General features: G+C 36.8%; 1 protein-coding gene and 1 long non-coding RNA gene across 3 annotated transcripts; one reads left to right on the forward strand and one right to left on the reverse strand.

Moving 5' to 3' along the window:
• The first annotated feature begins 11,451 nt into the window (after positions 1-11,451).
• On the forward strand, positions 11,452-14,415 carry LOC116289531 (uncharacterized). 2 transcript variants are annotated; one of them, XR_016120061.1, is made up of 3 exons: positions 11,452-11,597; positions 13,409-13,489; positions 14,279-14,415. It is a non-coding gene; the product is annotated as an uncharacterized LOC116289531 (long non-coding RNA). The 2 variants fall into 2 exon arrangements; XR_004196338.2 differs by lacking the exon at positions 11,452-11,597 and adding an exon at positions 11,608-12,474.
• LOC116289529 (decapping and exoribonuclease protein) lies at positions 13,932-20,213 on the reverse strand. The gene is made up of 3 exons (XM_031696475.2): positions 19,726-20,213; positions 17,177-17,606; positions 13,932-14,678 (listed from the first exon to the last, which is right to left on the reverse strand). Exons 1-3 carry the CDS (start codon positions 20,109-20,111, stop codon positions 14,253-14,255), a joined length of 1,242 nt encoding a protein of 413 aa, XP_031552335.2. The 5' UTR covers positions 20,112-20,213; the 3' UTR covers positions 13,932-14,252.
• Positions 20,214-20,574: the final 361 nt, after the last annotated feature.

Below are 20,574 nucleotides of genomic sequence, written 5' to 3' on the forward strand. Positions count from 1 at the left end.
CATGACAAAGTATTGGATTGAGATTTAATAATTTTTCCCCCATATTTCCCCCTCATTTCACTATACGTCACGCTTTTTTAGGTGGGGGATAGAATTCGGCCAAATCCATAGAAAATTCAACCAAATTGCTCCTAGCGAAACGAGTTTAATGCGAAAACGGCCTGTTTTTCCAGATATATATTGTGTTAATGGTCTAAAACTATTCTGCTAGCGTTTGCTGGCTATTCTAACTTTCTCTCGTGGATTGATACGGGTTTTAGACCAATTTTCGGTGAATTTGCGTTGATTGGACCCCCTCCGACGACCACGATTTCCTTTGCGTTTTAAACCACTTTTGATTATCTAGCAACCAGCTTGACCTTTACTATGATGTACAAAAAAGAACATCTTTATGCATTTGATGCAGGTTAATTTCAGAGGAATGACGACATTAAAAGCTCTGGACAAGACTTTGCGCACACTTTTAAAGTTTCTAGAATGCTCGAGGTTTTTTGAGTGACAAGAATCTAACATTAAACATACTTTGGAAGCACTGCTGATGTTATCTGACAACTGTGTTGGAGGGTTGACATTCAAAGGCATGAACAAAAAACAAAAAACAAACAAACAAACAAAAACAAAAACAAACAAAAAAAGGAGAAAAAAGAGAACACTCATAAGGCAAAAAAGAGAAAGGGATGAGATTTTCCAAGAATCTGGAAACAGTTTTCAATATCTGTGTGCTTCCACCAATACCCAGCGACAACACTCAACTATTACCGGTACAAGTTTTCAAGTTTCAAGTTTCAAGTTTCAAGTTTTCAAGTTTCAAGTTTCAAGTTTCAAGTTTCAAGTTTCAAGTTTCAAATTTCAAGTTCAAGTTTATTTTTATAAAGTATGTCTATATTTACACAAATTATCACCCTCCCGCAATAGCACTAAACTAATCTAGGCGGGAGGCGATATATTACATTAAATAAAAATTTGAAGATGTACAAATAAATATGAAGATAAATAAATGAAAAACTAACAGTTTAATCACAATAAAGAAACGAAAAGGGAAAAAAAGAGAACCATTCATCTGTTCCTGTTCCAGAATCATTTATCGATGTTAATGGAGTGGCCACATGCACATATCACAACGAGAGATTAAATAATTCAAAAAAATACACGGAAAGAATTGCCTGAAAAAGCCAAAACATACTTCATTGATAATTATATAATAAACAGAATATTACATGGCCGCTTGGAGATAGGAATTTTATCTTCTCGTGTTGAAAAATCTCTAAATCGTTCGCTACGCTCACTCGTGAGAGATTTTATTTCAACAGCTCGAAGATAAAATTCGTATCTCCGCGCGCCCATGTAATATCCTCTATTTATTTCATTATGTTGCTTATATTTTTTGCTTTCTACCAATCAAACCAATCTTCACCCGCCTCCTCGGCTTATAGCATTCATTATAAACTTTTTATAAGGATTTGTTATATTATTGGTTTTACAAGACCTTCTTGAAAATCACTATAGTGAAGAAGCATCCTGTTTAAATATACTGTACATACATAAATAAATTTGTCAATATGGAAAGCCAGCCAACACTTTTTCCCATACAAATCCTTGTTCGGAGGCGAAAACTTCGCCTTCATACTAATATAAAATGCTCTCTTCATTTCTGATACTCATTTTGACACCTGAACTGCTCGTTAAGGGAGGTAGGGTCACGTGACCGGTTAATGATTGGCCCAATCATTTCTGAGGGTGGCCTTTTCCATTCACCACGCAATATTCGAGAAAAATGGAATTTATGCCGCGGCTGGGAATGTGGGGAAGAAAAAGGAGGACAACGGGGAATGTTCCTAAGAAAAACGTTTTGGATTTAGGCGCTGGAAAGTGGGATTTGTAAAAATATTAAGTGTAAATTTGCTACAACTACGTTTAACTCTCAATTCGCATGCCGTTGTTTTAGGTTCTATATAATAGTAATAAAGAGAAAATTATTCTTGCTTGTGGCGTTATTTCCGTAAAAGTGGCTGTTGACTGGCGAAAACTCACCTAAGTTCGTTTGTCGTTTTCGACTGCGACTATAGATAAATAAAATCAGTACTGCAGGTAACCTAAGGCATGGAAACCATCATGCTTTTGACCTATTATCGCAAATTACGTGATTGTATGCGAAAGTCGTGTGAAATACCTAGATAGCAAATTTAGAATAACGGGGATTCCCCGTCATGTTACTTCCACGTGGTCTTTTCAGGATCAACAGCTATATGTTTCCTGTTCAACGACTCAATTTCAGTTTCCCAGTACAAGTTTTACTAGTTAAAATAAATATTTGCTTTTTAACCCCAAAAGACATAGAGGATATTACACGGTGGCGCGAAGATATGAACGATTTATCTTCGAGTGGTGAAAATATTGCACGTGTGCTAGCCTGCAGAGCAGGCGTTCTTGTTCTTTTGATGGATTTGAGAGGAAGAATCGGTGTTTTGGGGTTCCTGTCTCAACCAAAGTTCCCCCAAAACCCCGGTTTTTCCCCCAAACCAAGAACGCCTGCTTTGCAGGCTACACGTGTGCGTGAACGAGTGATGATATTTTTTAACACGAGAAGATAAACTTCATATCTTTAAGCCTATTATATAGACAAATTCACAAAACTTCTTGAAAACATTGGAAAAGACGTCATCGATATCTTCACTAGGGAGGATATGGAAAATATGTCACGGAGTTCCCGGATGTAGTTCGTATATTAAAAAATAAGATTGGCGTATTTCCCAGTAAAACAATTATGGTATTTAATAAACCTATAGCTATGCCAAGAACGTCAGGGTAGATTTGTTTGCTGGGCGAAAGGTCTTCTTGCTAACTAAATAGACAAAATTTATCGATCAGTGCTTCTGGCTCCGAGCCGGGGCCGCCTTGAAAACCTCTAGATAAGTAATCTACGTCTCATCTATAGGGAATTCACCTTTATTTGGTGATTAGGAAAGTGAAAGGAGTGGTAGCAGGCAACATTTCCTAATGCATACTCACTATCACGTAGCGGATGAGATCCGCTCCTGCCCCTCATCAAGATAAAGAGAAGAGATGGTACGTAAAACGTAAAAGAACCAATAATATAAATAATATAAACAGTAATCGATTCTAACTGGTCGAGAGGAGTACAATTAATCGTTAATTATACTCCGTAGGAGTACCTATTAAGTTGCTATGGATATCTGTATTCAGTTGCAGATCCAGGATTTTTCAAAGGGGGGTTCCGTTTCTTAAACTGTGTATAATTCTCTTTTGTTTTGTCGATGTTTGACAAAATATTTTGGCTCTAATCACCTGATTTGCTATCTAGTAACGGACCAAGCTATAATAACACGACCCAACGCAAAACTACTAATATTTTTTTATTACAATTTATATAAGACATATTTCTATTACCTAAAAGATCAAACCTTCAAGGGGGGTTCCGTGGACCCCTTCGACCCCCCTGGATCCGCCACTGGTATTAGCATACTTGTAAGCGCATTAGATCATATAGTTTAATGAATTTTTGCGCTATATAAGTAATAAAATTATTAAATTATTTGTATCATACTAAAATCTCATGCAATTTAATTAGATTTTTGAGGAAAATTGGGAAAAGAGACAGATCAATACCTTCGCTTCGAATATTTTGTTGACCGTACTACTATAAATGAAAAATAGCACGACGTTCTCCTACAACAACAACAACAGCAGCAGCAGCAACAACAACAACAACAACAATAACAATAATAATAATAATAATCACTATTATCATCATCATCATCATCATTACAATAATAATAAAACCATAATCATATATATCATAATAAGCGACGAAGGTACGGAAGAAAATCAACGCGAAACAAAAAGATATGGATTTGACAAACCAATACTCATTAGAATAAAATCTCGACTGTGTGAAGTAATACACAAGACTGAACGAGGGAGGCTGCAGATTTTCGTCAGGATTATTTAGTGGAGTATATAACCGTGTTGCCAGCTATTCCGACGAACGATATTACAGAGACAAACGACCTAGTGTATGCCGCTGCTGCTGTGGTAAACTGAAAGGCTGGGAGTCAAGCAAAGGATGGAAAGTAGTGATGGAAGAACTGAAACAAAGGATCAAGGCCAAGGCAAGTAAAGTGAGGCGCTATGTTGACAGAATAAAGCCATATTAGCATAACAGATTATTCACAACAAATTATATCAAAAGCATAAAAAGCAAAATGATATCATCAAGCGCCACCCAATGCTAAGGAAAATATAGAGTTTTGGAGTCAGCTATGGAGCAATAAATGCAGAACACAAAGGAAAGGCTGAGAAGGCAAAGCATGACCAGGAAGTAGCTCAGCAACAAGAACGTACCATCCAACAAAGAAGATCAAACAACGGGTGAAGAAAATGAGTAACTGGAAATCACCAGGTCCTGATGATGTATATGGGTTTTGGTTGAAAAGCTTTGTGAGTTTGAACGAAAGACAGCTGTACAGCTACAAGACTGTTAACATCACAAAGTGTCCCAGAATGGATGGTTAAAGGGAGAACAGTGTGCTTATCGTGAAAGACCCTGATAAAGTCAACATTCCGTCTAATGACTGTCCAAATTCATGCCTCCCCTTGATTTGGAACTGAGCCAGGGAAATTTAATTATCCTCATGTTTCATTAATGAGGGAGGCATTCTGAACTCTAGGTAGCCCCGATGTACAACTATGTCCTGATGTTCATAAATATCACCAGCCTTGATAACTGAAAGGAAATCACATGTATAACATCACTGAAGAAATACGTTGCTATAGTTGAGAATTGTTACCACAGATGTAATTAATAGAGTTGTGTTTGAGGTATTTCAGTTAATTTTTCGCTCATAAGTACCAGAATAGGTCAGAATAGGTCTTTTGTGTTGAGAAACCTTCAAAAGTTTGCAAAAAATAGAGTTCAATTCCCCCGGAGGATAGAAAATGTATTGTTTTGGTACCCCATAATGGCCGCTGTGACATCACTTGAAAACCCTCTATACTGAATGAATATTTACCGAGGCAATGTTGGAGGGCTTGGCCACAGTCATATCATTCAGTTACATGTACAATTACAATTTCACAATTACAATTTATTTATTTCAAAGGCCACCGTATACAATTTGTACATTGGCACATGGCCAAAGAAAATACATTCAATCAAAATCTTATAAATCAAGATCTTATTATATATGTTAAATAGTTATATTATGGTCCTCTTAATTAAAAGCACTCGTGCACATATTTGCAAACGAGGCTTTGGATTTTTTCTGGAGGGTTAAACAGATTCTGGAAAATATAATTTACACTCTTTTTTTAAAATTCATTAAGGTTCTGCTTTCCATAACATCAAACAAATTCTTTCTTAGACTCTCATAGCGCGGACATTTCCATCTCGACATTTCACCAGGAAGTGTCGCTCGTCCTCTATTTCCCTAAGTTCACACCTAGTACATACTCGGTCTTCGGGTTTTCTATATGGCCTTTTATAACGCCCCACTTCTATCTCTAGATAATGACAACTAATTCTCAGGCGTGTGAGAGCGGTTCTATGCATGATGTTAGGAACGCGGAAGAGATATGTTTCAGGGGAATAATTACATTTGAAGATACGATATGTCCGAAGTTTATTTTTTTGACCGTTTTTCTTTTCATCATCAGACACCCTGAGACATGTCTGGAACTGAATTTCTTTTAACCTTTGTTTTACAGTTTTACAGTATCCTAATTTTGTCTGGACCTGGGTTCCTGACTGAGTCCCCAACGTATTTATCCAGGCCTCACCGAGGCCCACTCCGTATATCGTATCTTTAATTTTCTTTAACCAGTCTGTCTTATTTTCGTTTTCTAAGCAATCTAAGAATAGATCATGAGAGAGGGAGCCACTTCTGGGTTCTCTCAGTTTGTTTAGAAAATTGAAAGCCCTGCATTTGACATCGATAGATAGAGGATATCTTCCCAGCTCGGCCCTACAAGCATTATTTGATGCATTCTTATCAACTCCGAGGACTAATTTACAAACTTTTACATGGACTGCTTCAATTGGATCTCGCTCTTTCTTTCAGTTATTCACCAGTCATTTGACATCCCCCGCATCCCCCACCCCCCCTGAGGCATACCCGGGGACTTCACTTTTTCCCTCAGTTAAAGGTAATGAAAGCCCCGCCCCACGGGGAAGAAAAAAAAGTGAAGTCCCGCGTCACCTTTGAGCAGTTTATTTTAATGTCAACTGGGTATTTCATATCTTTTGCAGCAGAAATGTGTTCGCCGACAAAGAAATAGATTGAAGTGTTCAATATTTATTCCATGTAGTACCAGCTTATTTGCTTCGCTTTTTGTTTGTTTTTTTTCTGTCTTTTTCTCTATCATAGAATAGAATGAAAAGCCATTTTCCGATCGATGGCTTAGAAAAACATAATTATTAAATGCGATGAAAATCTTCGGTTGGGGTTCACGAATTTGCAACGTCCCTTGTGATTGGTTAGGTTTAGGGGCGGGGTTGGGGAAAGGTCATTGCTTTTTATCGTTTTACACATATGTGTGCCCTTCAATAGGATCACATCTTGCAAATTCGTGAAGGATAACCCAAAATCTTACCGTCTTCGTCTCATCCATTATGACTACGTAAACTCACACGAGGAGCTCACTCTGTCTCAGTCCCCAAAACGGAAAAGTTCAGTCCCCGGTCAGTCCCCGGGTTGCAGCCGAAGCTGTGAATTGAAGCGCTTTCCCCGACCACCAGGGGACCAAATACATCTGAAAATGGGGTGAAATCCCCGCTTTGCCCCCGGATATGCCCGGGGGGGAGGAGGGGGAGGGGGAGGGGGAGGGGGAGGGGGGTGCGGAGGATGTCAAATGACTAGTGCATTATACAAGCATAGATTATGTAAAGTTCGTAAAGTACATGTAATTCATGATTGAATTGTCGCGAGATGGAACATTTTGACTAATCTCTTCAACGTCAGCTGATTCTTCACGAATGGTTGGAAGTCGCGAGTTGCTCTCTGATGCCTGTCCTCTGATTATAGTAGATTTAGAAACATCGTCTCTGTTAAGACTTTGAAGATGATCCATATCGCCTTGCATCTCTTCAACACCGCGGTGTGTTGTTCTCTGGCGGCACCCGAAATAATAACACATTATTAGACTCCATAATGAAAACAGTACACCGGCGAATATTGGTAAGCCATAGCTGTAAGGTGGTTCCATATCCCGGTTAGGTCGATCCTCTATGAATTTCAGTGTCTAGACTGACTTTAGAATCACGACTCGTTCAACCAAAACCTACTAGTAACTTGCATTGACTGAGTAGACCAAACATGCAGGGCTTTCTTTTACAGAAAGATGTGTTTTTCTTCACGGTGGACTTTTTTGTTGTAATTTCATCCAGTCTTTCGTTCCAGTGCCGGTATCCCAGTGCAACAACAATGCAAGTCTACCGACGGCAGTCAGCATAAAGTGAAATGGTATCGATCTCTTTAAATGCATGACATAACATCAAAAAGAAGCTCACAGATTAGTCTTGCGAAAGATTAAGATTGGTGCTTTATAGCACATTTCACGGAAATTAGTGGCCATCTGTTGAGATTCCCTCGTACCCATTGTCATATGGTATATATTACATACAAACTTCTGAGAGCTGTACTTTTTATAATAGTCAGTCTCAAATATTAATATATTAATGAGCTATATGTATGTATATCTGATATTTTTATCGTCATTTTAGGAAAATGGTATGGAGGAATTAAAGAAAAATAGTTAGGATTTGCCGAGTTTTATCCGGCTACTCGGAAAATACGAGGATAATTGTGTACTTGAATGGGATGCTGGTCGGTGGGAATTTTTAGCAGAAATTCATTAAATTATGGGAGTAATTATTACACTGGGCCGGATTTCTTTAAAAGCAATTCAAAAAATCTATCTAGGATCTAGTCGTTCGTGGTCCTATACAGTTGTACATACTACGGTAATATAAAATTAGCCGTATTTAGTTTACTATGTGGTATTCACTTGTGAATCATATATATGAAAGCTTAATAATTTCTATCGGGATAGAGGCATTGCCAGCTACTTATTTGTAGACGGTTTGAGACCAGGTGAATAAATCCTTTCTTGCAGTGATTCTGTAAAAATTCAAATATATATAAACTATCCGCATAGGAGGTAGAGAGGGGGGTCATTAAAAACATCAGGCTCAATAAGGGAGCAACACAAAGGAAATTGCATGAGTCACACTATACACTTTCACAAAAAATAGCTTTTTTAATGCAACAAAAGAGAGGAAAAAGAGGGGTTCAGATTTCTTGTATGGGTTACAAAGTGAATCCTGGCATACCCCTACCCAATAAATAATGAATGATCCCTTAGGGGCGAAAAGGATAGAAGTATCTGTTATCTGCTTATGAAAGCATTAAGAGCACTCCTTTAATATCATTGTCTAGTTTTATATTGAAAAAATATATAAAAAAACTGTTAAAAGAATGTATAAGAATAAATAAGAATGTGTACTTCTAGAAATTATACATACCCCCCACAGAGGTTTTTTTTCACACCCCCCTACCCCCAGAAATTTCAAATTCTTTCATTGAAACTCTGTAATTTTGTTCTTTCTTTGAAACCCTCTACCCCTCAGAATTCCCAAATTTCCTCTTGGGATGGGGGGGGGGGGGGGGGCAGGGGGGATGGATAATTTCTGGAACTACACAATAACAAGAATCCAAAAATCATATATTATAAAAATACAAATAATATGAAAACAAATATTACAAGGCATAGATTATAATAGTTGAGGCAGCTCTTACTTGTATGCTTTTTTTCTGGGAGGGATTTCTCTTGATGTTGCATGAAAACCATAAAACCCATTACAAGAGTGTTTTGTAACAAATATCCCTTGCACTGAGGAGGATCCAGGCCTATCCTAAGTGCCCTTGCATGCTTACTATTGTTTTCTTTGGTTTCAAGCAGTTTATGTGCATCTTTTCCTAATGGTACTTCTACTACTAATACTACAATGCATGATGGGATGATCCTGGATTCTCCTTTGCCCAATAAACAAAACAAAAGATTTCACTTCTCTTGAGGATTAAAATCCTTTTGTTGTGATTATTTTATTGTTTTGACCCCCTGGAAGGGAATGTGCAGTACAAGGTGTCTATACTTTGTGTATTTCTCCTACTAAAATAAAAATAAGGTTAATTAAAATCATATATATTAAGCAAAATTTCGAAATAAAAAAAAGCAGGCAGTGAAAAGGTGTGCATTGAATAATGAACCAAATTTCAGCTTCAGTCCTTTTAAGCTGTACTAGCTCTCCCAACTGAACTATTACCTAACCTAATTATACAGATTCTCATTAATCCCATATAGGTAACTGTCCAATTATTTTCTTAATTGGACAGGTCTTGTTGATATGGGATTAATTAGGCAGCTATATAATTAATAGGTAATGGGATTTCATGCTCCCCAATCAAGAAATAATTAGACTTGAAAAATTCCTCTGACTTCCAAATTGGTCTCAGCCTACGGCCTCATCATCCAACTTTGTCAGTCCTTGGAATTTTCCTCGTCCAATTATTTCTTAATTGGACAGCATGGAGTCCTAATTACATATACTAATAAGACCAGGACCCGATTGTACGAAGGGTGTATCCACCTTATAAAACTTATCTACTGGACAAATTTATTATCTTGCACTCTATCACTATATAAATACCTCTAAGTTTATGGTGTATTATAAGACCTTTGGATAACAGTATCAACATATCCACTGGATCCATTGGATAGCACTATTATTCATCTTTCATACAACCAGACCCTGACCTGCATGGGTGGCCTAAGAAACTGTTCATAAAGTAAGGAGGGGGGGGCCGGGGGCACAAAATTTCAATTACTAAAAGACAAAAACCTGGTCTAGTGAGAAGCTGATTTTCTCATAACCCACTCCTTATATTATTTGAGGCTCAAAAACGAGTGACTTGCCCTGATCTACAAAGTGCTTTTTATAGCCCACCCTCCTTTTTACTTGATGACCAGTCCCTCAAAAGGTGAGAAGTGGGTGCTATTGATGCTGAGTTCACCAATGTATCAAATGTGAAGATTCTATGGCAGCAGATGATCCTCAAACCCACTGTCCCTACAGCAGTTAGATGTATTCTCCTCCTGACCACTAACACTAGCAGTCTTCACATCTAGGTTTTCTCTGCCTTCAACAACCATTTGTTCATTTTCACTATCTTTAATTATCAAACCTGTACCTACTACATTTGTAGTAAAGGGCTCTTTATGTTCTTCCTCCTCCTTTTCATCGCAAAGTGAAAGAGTTGAATTTCCCTCTGTAATCATTGGAAGATTAGGGCATTTTATGCACTCTTCTCTCGGGCATCGGACTCGACTGCACTTTCTTATCTTGTCAGTACCCTTGCATTTCGATTGAACTGCTGTATCGCGTGATTTAGCGTGATATGAAGTGGGGCAGTAAACAAATTTGGGCCTGTCATATTGAACGCAATAACTCAAGCCACTTCTTGGAAGCGGACAATAATCCATACAATATGGTTCATAGGTTGTATATGGTTCGCAGTCATAATACCCACATTCATAAGTCATTTCTTCGTGTACATGAGGAGTATTTTTGCCCCCACTTCCTGGGCTCTGTCGGGACAGCGAGGGTGAAATCATTTTCTCCTTTACCTGCTTATTTTCAGCTTCTTTCTTTTCCTTGTTTTTCTCTCTTCTTGGCTTCCAGTAACAGTAATAAAAACAAACTGCCGCTATTAATAAAATAAAAACGACTGGACACAAAGTAGGCCCAATCCATTTTGGGATTTTCACAGAGCTCATTTCGTCGAATTGCAGTAGATAGAAAGTGAGCCTCGGTTTTTATCGTTTGCTGGCAGTCAAAATTCACTGCAGATAAAAAGTCTCTTCGTAAAAAATTTGGAATTTAAAGAGATTTTGATCGATAAACTATAGGATTCTGCTTCAGTTGAACTTCATATATATCGCTGGTGTAGCGTGACCTGTAGTCACTTCTATGGAAAACTGTCCAATGCGTTCTAGTGTCTTAGCATTCTCTTATGATTCAATACCACGTTTAAAACTGTTTTTATCAAGAAACATGGGCTCTTCTAACAGCATCATCATGTTGTTTACATTAACCATCGTACTCTGTCTACCTAACATAAATTATTCATCAGATTATGTATTCCTAGTACGTGATCGACCGAGACGGAAAACTCTCAAGTCACGAATGCGTGAATTGAGACATGATGTTGTGTCACGTTTGTTAAGTTAACATTTTACATCTCTTATATCTCTTTTAAAACCAAATTCGAAAAATATTGGGATCTACTTAGCTAGTGGGAGAAATATCACTGTACGTGAACACGGGGAGGGGCGGGCACACCGCGCGCGAAGCATCAAGGGACAAAAGGTAAAAATGCTCTTAATGTTCGCGAAACGTGACGTAATGTAAATTGAAAAAAGCCTCTCTAGGTCAGATCAGCACATCACCCGGTTCTTGAAGTACATGGCCTGTCACTTTAATATCATGATTTGAGAACGTTGCGTTTAGCCTTCAGACACTGGTAGAGTTATTTCTAGACATTATGATTTTGATATGTTTTACTAAAGGGGGTTAATAGAGTGCCAACGATATAACCGTGAAACTTTAGTAATACTAAATAATAACACAAATTCATGCAAATTCCATTGCTTTCTATTGTTTACTGATTAGTGTTTCACGGATTAATTGTTTGCATTCTTAGCAGGGCCAACTCAATGATTATTGTCTAAAAAACAAAATAGGTTACGCAATACATAGCGCCCTATTTGTTATTTAAGCTATTTAGCATTCCGTCGTTTATGTTCTGCTATAATAATAATTATGATGATGATGTTGATAATAATAATAACCTTTCTTGAGTATCCTCCCAAGTTTAAAAATGGCAAAAAAGTAAGCCGCTAGCTTGAACGAGTTGAATAAACCCGTTACAACTGGTTATTACCGAACCAGCTGCGACCGCTAGTCAACCCGTTGTAGCAGATTCATCGCCAAGTATAATACTTGTACTTCTGGTATATTCAGAAGCCGTTGTAACGGGTTGAAGCTGAACCAGTCGTAGCGGGTTCGACTGTAACGGGTTAGTCAACCCGTTGTAGCAGGTTCAACGCCAAGTATAATACGACTTGTACTTTTGGTATATCCTGAAGCCGTTGTAACGGGTTGAAGCTGAACCAGTCGTAGCGGGTTCAGTAATAACCAAGTTGTAACGAGTGTCAGTTGTAACGGGTTTATTCAACCCGTTCTAGCGGCTTACTTTTTTTTGCCATTGTTGTGGTGCTGAAGTAGTGACCAAGACATCGATGATAATGTTGTACTGGGTGACGCGGTGTCCTGGGTATCTCTACTCCGTTGACTAATTGCATATAAACGAGACAGACAGACAACTTTATCGAAACACGGTAAAAAAATCAGCTACATCATAAATATAATTTAGTTATTGAAATTTAAACTGTTTTACATGTTTGCCGTGTGCGAGTCAGATTCTGAATAAACATTATCAAGAGAATATTAAGTACTTCGTATTCTCTTGATATTATCTGCTCCTCTTCTGGGCAAGGGAATTTGACTTTCTCAGGTCAATGGGTAGTCCATTCCACAACGCCGATCCGCCATAACTGAAGCAGGCCCGTAGCAGGGGTAAAATTATTGGGAGGGGGCGCTTGTTTTGACACGCCCCATATTACCGTATCAACTTTTATCAAATTTACAAAACAGCAGAATTAATAATAGAGTGCAAACAATTAATCCGTGAAACACTAATTACTAAATAGTACAACTTAGTGCTAGTTAAACAATAGAAAACAATGGAATTTGCATGAAATTGTGCTATTTAGTATTACTAAAGTTTCACGGTTATATTGTTTGCACTCTAAAGTTTCACGGTTATATTGTTTGCACTCTAAAGTTTCACCGTTATATTGTTTGCACTCTATGATTAAAATTCTTTATTTTATGGGCAAAAGACTTTTGGCATCGAACATGTGAATATCTATTCAATAATATCACGTCAGTGTATGTACAAGTAAAAAATAGAAATTCAACATACTGTATGTATATGAAGCACACAGCTGACTTTCATGTGCTTTTCCGCATGTCTTGTTTTGAGTTTTCATCATTTACGAATGCCAACTATGTGAACTTTTTTTTTGAAAAATGAGTCGCCTCTATCAAATTTAAGATAATAGTGTTTGAAATTTAGCTGGACGCTTACCTACATCAGGCCCACTACGGGCCTGTAAAGCTACGTTTATGGTGGTCGATTCTAGGCTTAAGAATATCAATTTTTTTTTAAATTTATTATTATTATTATTATTTCTCTATAAATTCTATCAGTTTTACAGGAAAGCAAAATAAAACAAAGAAAAGAAGTAAAAAGTATTAAAAAAGAATTCATGAAACCATGGTTACCATGATGTAAGTTGTAGGATGCAAAGTCAAGCTGCTTGAAATTTACACTGGTATACACACAGGCATACAAATAGAGCCATTCAGTTTGAGTGCAATGTTTCCATTTTTTTTGGTAATAAAAAGGTTGAGTTTATAATACTAATATATTTCAGTATTTTCAGACAACAAAGAAATAATACTGAAAGAAATGAATATGATCCAAATTGGACAACATTACACTCAAGCCAAATGGGTCCAATAATACTTGCTGGTTTTCAATCATTCCCAAGGAAGTGAAATAATGCCTGTACAAAAGACATGGTGGCCATGCTGGTTCATGTTAAAACAAAGGAGGCCAATGACAAATCTTTACAAAATTAAACCAAGATGGCAGCTATGAAAACCTGGCAGCAATACAATACAATACAATACAATACAATACAATACAATACAATACAATACAATACAATACAATACAATAAACTTTATTTAAAGAGGGTTACACATAACAGTACATTAAACTGATAACCTAGTGGCCCTCACAATCTAAAATCTAAATCTAATTACAATATTCTAATGTATATACTATAATTAAAATATAATAAATTGAAAGAAAGAAAGAATGAGCCTACATGTATAAAGATATAAAAAATCTAAAATTATTAATTGTTAAATCAAGGCCCACTTTGTGGGCCGAGAACCCACATGCACCTATCGTCTGGCGCAAGACAAAAGGGATGAAGGATATATTTTAGTCTTACTAATATACTTTAGTCTTAGCTTTTATATTTTACATTTCTTTTGTGTACCATTCAGGTAGAAAACTATCCTCCTCATTACTGGATTCTACAACAGAAATATGGTTAAATGGTTCCTCAAAGGAGAATAAGTACACCTTTTTAGCATCACTTTTCACTACAACTGTCTTCACCCAATCTAAAAACTTATTCAAGAAATTCAAACTAATATTCAAGTCCCACATGTTGTGTTCATGTTCAACAATTCTTGGAATTTCCAATGTATTGTAGGTCTGGAGCTCATTCACAAAACTATGGTGTTGACGAAATCCACAAATAATCTTTGGTATTCCTGCCAAGTAAGACTGTGCCCACCATTTCAGTAGCTTGTACCTTTGGAATGACCAATGCTGATGGTGTGTGTGAGGACGGGTTGATGTCTTTAATTCAATGTAGTTTCCAGGGGACGCCTCATTTTCCTATTAGTTTAGAGAATCATCATTACCAACAACAACATTTAGAAAGCTAAAAAACACTTAAGTTTTACTGAAATTTTCATAAACTTGTGAACTCTGTGTCTGCGAGCTGCACACTGAAATTTGGCCAGTTTTTCGCTGCTGTCATCAATCAAACCTAATCAGTCCATACCTTTCATATTTTTAACTGGCAGCAGTGAAAAAACAAATTTCAGCATGCAGCTCACAGACACAGAGTTTACATGTTTTTGAAAATTGCAGTAAAATTTTTAAGCTTTTACATGTAACACTAATTTAAAAGCATGACAAATGCTGACTACTAAATTCCTATATCACTTGTATTTCTATTTGTCTATACTAGCATTGAAACTTTAATTTTAATTTTTTTGTTTATAAAATAATGCTTAAAAAGAAAAGAAAAGAATGCAAAAAAGTCCTTTTTCATGAGATATTAACAACTTGCAAGTGTAGCTAGAATAACCTACTGGACACAGTGCACTGTGGGTCCCACTGTAGAAATCGAGTTTAGTCAACTGAATACATGTAGTTCTCATTGAAAACCAGCCGGTAACTTTGAAAGAAAGACAAACTAAAATTGGGCAAACTGGTTAGTTAAAGTAAAAGGTTAGCCTATTTATGCTTCTGCTTATAGACTAGATTTGAAGAGAAATAATGCTTCAGATAAATATATTTGTAAAATCTTTAGTCACACGATCGCCTTGAACATACATATAGTATTTTTGCATGTATAATAAGTGAAAATAAAATCTTTTGCAAAAAGTGCACAATTATTTTCACAAAATAAAAGGGTATATTTTTCAAAAGAGCAGTTCCCCAATAGCTATTGACTGTAGTTTTACAAGATTTAGAAAGACGGCACATGATGAAACTCGCAGTTTTTGAGACGTACTCAATAGCATTGTAACTCAGTGGCCTTTGCTTTTTATTGTGCTAAAATGTTTTGAATTGTCCGATTAAAATAAAAATAGTGAAAATGAGAGAAAAAAAGCTGCACTTTGAGCAGAAAGTATTATACAGTAAGGCTATTTGGATTAAGAGTTTCGCTATGCAGACCAAGCCAACACAAGCAATTTTTAGCCATATTTTGATACACTGTAGTGATAATTGCCCCTGGAGCTCAAATTTTCTTTTCCCTTTTTATCACAAACAAAAGGTATTTTTAAAAACTAACCACATGGCATTTCATTCTGCATCATACACTACTTAAGTCCAAAAGTAGAGGAAATTTGAAAATTTGAGCCTTTCCACAGATTTCAGATTTTGTATCAGAAAGAGAAAGCTTTCAAAAAAAATTTCCGTTAAATCCCAATAATACATGTACATTCTTAATAATTTAAGAAAAAATTATATTTCTTAATTTTACTATTTTTCTTTTGAATTCAATTGGAATTTAGATTGTGATTTTTATAAAATCATCTCATTTACACCCCCTCAAAGCCATAAGAGCCAGTGTCAGTAAATAACAAGAATGTGGCAATAGTCACACAAAAATGTTCTTGCAGTGTTTCAACGAATCAAAACAGATTGAAAAAAAGAGAAATCCAATTTTGTACTAAAATTAAGCCAATTTAATAGGAGCATGCAACCTATGTCAGATAATATATCTGACAACCCAATTATACGTAGATGTAATCTATGGAAATAAAACAAGCTTTGTGATTGGCTGAGATAAATATGAAACCAATTCTGTCCTTTCCTGATTGGCTATAGGTTTCATTATGCATGATCATACTGGTTCCCGGTTACTGGGTCTGCATTGTAAAACGAAACAAAGAAAGAAAAAGACAAGACCCTGGTGGCAGGGTTAATCGGGTTAACTGGTTTCAGAGACTCTACAGAATCCAAAGGAGAAGTGGAAATAAGTTGCAAAGTTTCGAAAAACAGTGACAGAGCTATTAATGTACAATGAAATCCAAACTGGGCAAAACATTTACTGTTATAATTTCATAATAATCGGGGGGAAAATAATCCAGTTTCAATTCCAGCAGTCCAGCAGATATTCAACCCGGAATTTGTATTTTCGCTTACGTAATTAGGCCAGCATGAAAATTCTTAGAAATTCTCTTTTATTCGGAGTCCTCACCATCTAGCTAGAAATCCTTGTTCACATTTCAGTAAAATAATATTTCTAGTTCGGCTGTCTTAAATTACAGCAGTCAATGCAAAAAAGCATGCGTAGGCATTAATTTACATCACGTGATCAGCTAGCTCCGCCCTCTCTCAATCACTTGGCAACATAGTGACATTGATTGACAGTTGGCACATGCCTAATTGATCAGACTGTAGACCGGAACCCACTAGCAGAAGCCTGGAAAGGTCTCTTGAGTAAGGACCCAAAGACTCCTGGGTACTATCGCGCAACATGTCTGTTTTGCAGGGGAGGAATCAAGACGGAAAAAAAACAACAAAAAAACACAAAGGTATTTTATGAGCAGTTTACACAGGTAACCCTTTAAAAAGAATATTCAAAAGTTACTAACCTTTGTACAACAATCAACCTCAGCACCAAACACCAAAGAATGCTTTTCCAGTCTTGTCCTGACAACTGAAATAAATCCCTCACAGTTGTTGCAAGGTGGATCCTTCTCTGAATCCTTAGATGTAGAAGCAGTTGATGAAGCCCCATTTGCAGTATCTGACTTACTGGTTGTCTCACTTGATCTTTTCTTCTGCTTCTCTGACACAAGTGAACAGACATAGCTTTCAAACTTGTGTCCCCAATAGCACATCTCCTTGTGTTTCTCCTCCATGTTTTTTCTCCTATCATACGCTTCTTTAGTTTCAATTTCACTCAGATAAATGGTTCCTTTGTACAATGTTGCTGCCATTTTCCAGGGTTCCCGAGTCTCATAAGGTGTACATAACAGTTTTGTCATGTGACCTCTCCAAGTGATGAAGTCTGTATTTAAACTGGATAAAAATATGTACAAAGTTATTACAGCAATAATTGTTGTATTTCGAACTGCTGTTTGAAAACCCTGATTAAATTTTGGTATTGTCTGAGCAGTCAATCATCTTGGGTTTATGCAAATGAGTCTAGAAACACTACTGCTCAGGGTCAGTCATCAATGCATGTTTTTTGAAAATCTAAGATGACTCTAAAAATAAAGGGAAACCTCATAATCACCACTTTTGTGATTGTGATTGTGTATGATGATCACTAGTGATCTTCCTTTGGACTCTGATTGGGTATCAAGGTTTCTAGCAGTGTTTCACTGGACTGGTACATGTGTCAGGATAATGCACCAGTCAAAGTAACCCCCCCCCCCCCTCAACCCGGGATTATTATATATTGAATAGCGAACTAAAACTGACAAATGCCCCACCATATGGGGACAAAATTTGCAGCAAAAAAAGACCCACCCCCTGGGCAAATAAATATGCCTTGGCCACATATTTTTTTTAACTACTTGTTTCTATAAGAAAGTAAAATGCTGGGATCCATAATTCTCTACTGGAACAATGGCTGTCATCTTGGAATTTACAAAATGAATCCCCACCTAATGTCGGCAGGGATGACAAAATGTGAGCATCCCCCACATAGTTGGGACCCATAAAGCTGCCATAAAAAGGTAAAAAATCCCCATAAAACCCCCACATATCCCGGGGTTAAAGTATAGATGGGTTTAAATAAGATTCAATCCACATGCAAATGAAAGTGAAAATTGAATTTTTTACATTAAAAAAAACACACACACACAAAACTTAAGGTCGGAGATCAAGTCTTCAAAAATAGACCTGAGACTTTCCACAGAACACTGCCTAAAATTATTCATTGAAAGTCAAGCTCCTGCATTCTAATCCACCATATTGAAATTATTTTCAAAAGAGTCTAGTAGTGAGCTGTCTTTATGCATGAAATATTCTAAACCTAAAATGTTCCTAGCACTGAATAGATTCCACCAATCACAAATCAGCTTTTAGTATAAATTACTTCAGAAGCTTACGCAAGCAGGGCTATTTGGACCAATCAGCATCGGGCTAAAACCGGCTGTTACCAATCGGGAAAGCAACGATTCAGAGAAGCTCTGGTTATTAGACTGTAATAAACTAACTTATGGATTATTAATGAGTTTGAGAAGAATGTTTTACGCAGTGCTATTAGAGTGCTTACACTATGTCCATGAAATAAAATCTAAATAGTTACTACCTAATAGTTTTTATTTAGTGACTATTAGTCACTATCACTCAACTGGAACGGCTTTAGTAACAATACACAAGGGAAACCAAATACTCAAGACAATAGAAAGATAATACTTTATTGTTTCGACATAAAAATCATTGCATTTCATTACAGGGGTTTTCTCAAACCCGTGAAATATTTTACTCTTACACCGGTCTGATTCTTTCGCTTGTTTGAATCGGACTATACTGAACTCTAAAAAGTAAACTTGGCCGTTTTCATGGGTTTATGAAAATCTCTCTAATTCACTGAATAATATTTTAGGCCTTCCTGTAAAACCTTCTGATAGTTGGTGCATCGATTCCCATGAAAGCGTTCTCGTTTTCTGTAGTCAAATAGTCGATCTATTGACTCATAGAAAACCCGACCTTGTAGTCTAATTGTTAATTATAAACGCTTTCATGGGAATCGATGCACCAACTATCAGAAGGTTTTACAGGAAGGCCTAAAATATTATTCAGTGAATTAGAGAGATTTTCATAAACCCATGAAAACGGCCAAGTTTACTTTTTAGAGTTCAGTATAGTCCGATTCAAACAAGCGAAAGAATCAGACCGGTGTAAGAGTAAAATATTTCACGGGTTTGAGAAAACCCCTGTAATGAAATGCAATGATTTTTATGTCGAAACAATAAAGTATTATCTTTCTATTGTCTTGAGTATTTGGTCTCCCTGGTGTATTGTTACTAAAGCCGTTCCAGTTGAGTGATAGTGACTAATAGTCACTAAATAAAAACTATTAGGTAGTAACTATTTAGATTTTATTTCATGGACATAGTGTAAGCACTCTAAAATAAGAATAATAGGTGATATTTACTATAATTATTTTAAAGAAATGCCTACTTGCCTGGTCGAAGGGTTGCTTGACGAAGCTCCCTGTCCGTTTTCTAGAGATTCTTTTTTAGGAAGTTCAAACTTGTCTCTGTGCTTATCCACCCACATCAACAAGTGATCTAACTTTTCCTTCACGTCTTCATTCCTTGCTATAAAATCCTTGTAGCCGACAGATAAATCAAAGTTAATGGTATGTGGAGGGCAAAAATACTTTAGCTGGTGCTTATCATCGTGGAATTTTCTATCGATATCGAGCGAGAAATGACCAATTTCAACAGGGCGGCGAAAGGACGGCAACGATTTGGTGGAAGATCTCCGTATTGGCGTGACATCGAAGAAGTCCTCAGATCGTGGAATCTTCCTTTCAACTACGTCTTCAAAACCACCCCTTCGCTTCATGGTGAGGGATTATCAAGATTATCTATCAAATATAAATTTTTCCACCATTAAAAATACTGAACTTTCTTAACTATACAAAATGGCTGGTCCCAAAAACATGCAACCAACGGCAGGCGTTCCTAACAACACTTTTTTTTGGTCGAGTGGAACTCGGCTTCCACAGGAAGCCCGAGTTAGATGTCTGTGTCGAATCGACCACTGACGCAGTGTTCTTTTGCAAATGATTAAAAAAAAAAAAAAAAAATGGAGAGTAATTACAAGATGATTTCATTTCCTGCAGAGCCTGTGTCTTCTTCTAACAACGATAATTGGAAGACAAGGGAAAAATAGATTTTTGGTTACTTAGATAGTTTAGGGAACATTTTTTTGCTTAGCGGGCGTTTGGGAATGGTTATTCGCTACTATCAGCTTTTTTCATTGCTAAGCATTGCCGATCGAAAAATGGAAAGAAGTGGATTAGAAG

Source organism: Actinia tenebrosa, unplaced genomic scaffold, assembly GCF_029948245.1.
Source record: "Actinia tenebrosa isolate PJP-AT-01 unplaced genomic scaffold, QUT_ActTen_1.0 PGA_scaffold17__23_contigs__length_9995812, whole genome shotgun sequence".
Lineage (NCBI taxonomy): Eukaryota > Metazoa > Cnidaria > Anthozoa > Actiniaria > Actiniidae > Actinia > Actinia tenebrosa.

What these genes read in the sequence shown, in the direction of transcription:
- LOC116289529 (XM_031696475.2), bottom strand. Translation starts at nt 20,111, where the DNA reads ATGAAGCGAAGGGGTGGTTTTGAAGACGTAGTTGAAAGGAAGATTCCA. An exon ending in TCAAGCAACCCTTCGACCAG is followed by an intron (nt 17,607 to 19,725) that starts GCAAGTAGGCAT and finishes ATTTTTATCCAG; the next exon opens with TTTAAATACAGACTTCATCA. An exon ending in AGGTTGATTGTTGTACAAAG is followed by an intron (nt 14,679 to 17,176) that starts GTTAGTAACTTT and finishes CTAAACTAATAG; the next exon opens with GAAAATGAGGCGTCCCCTGG.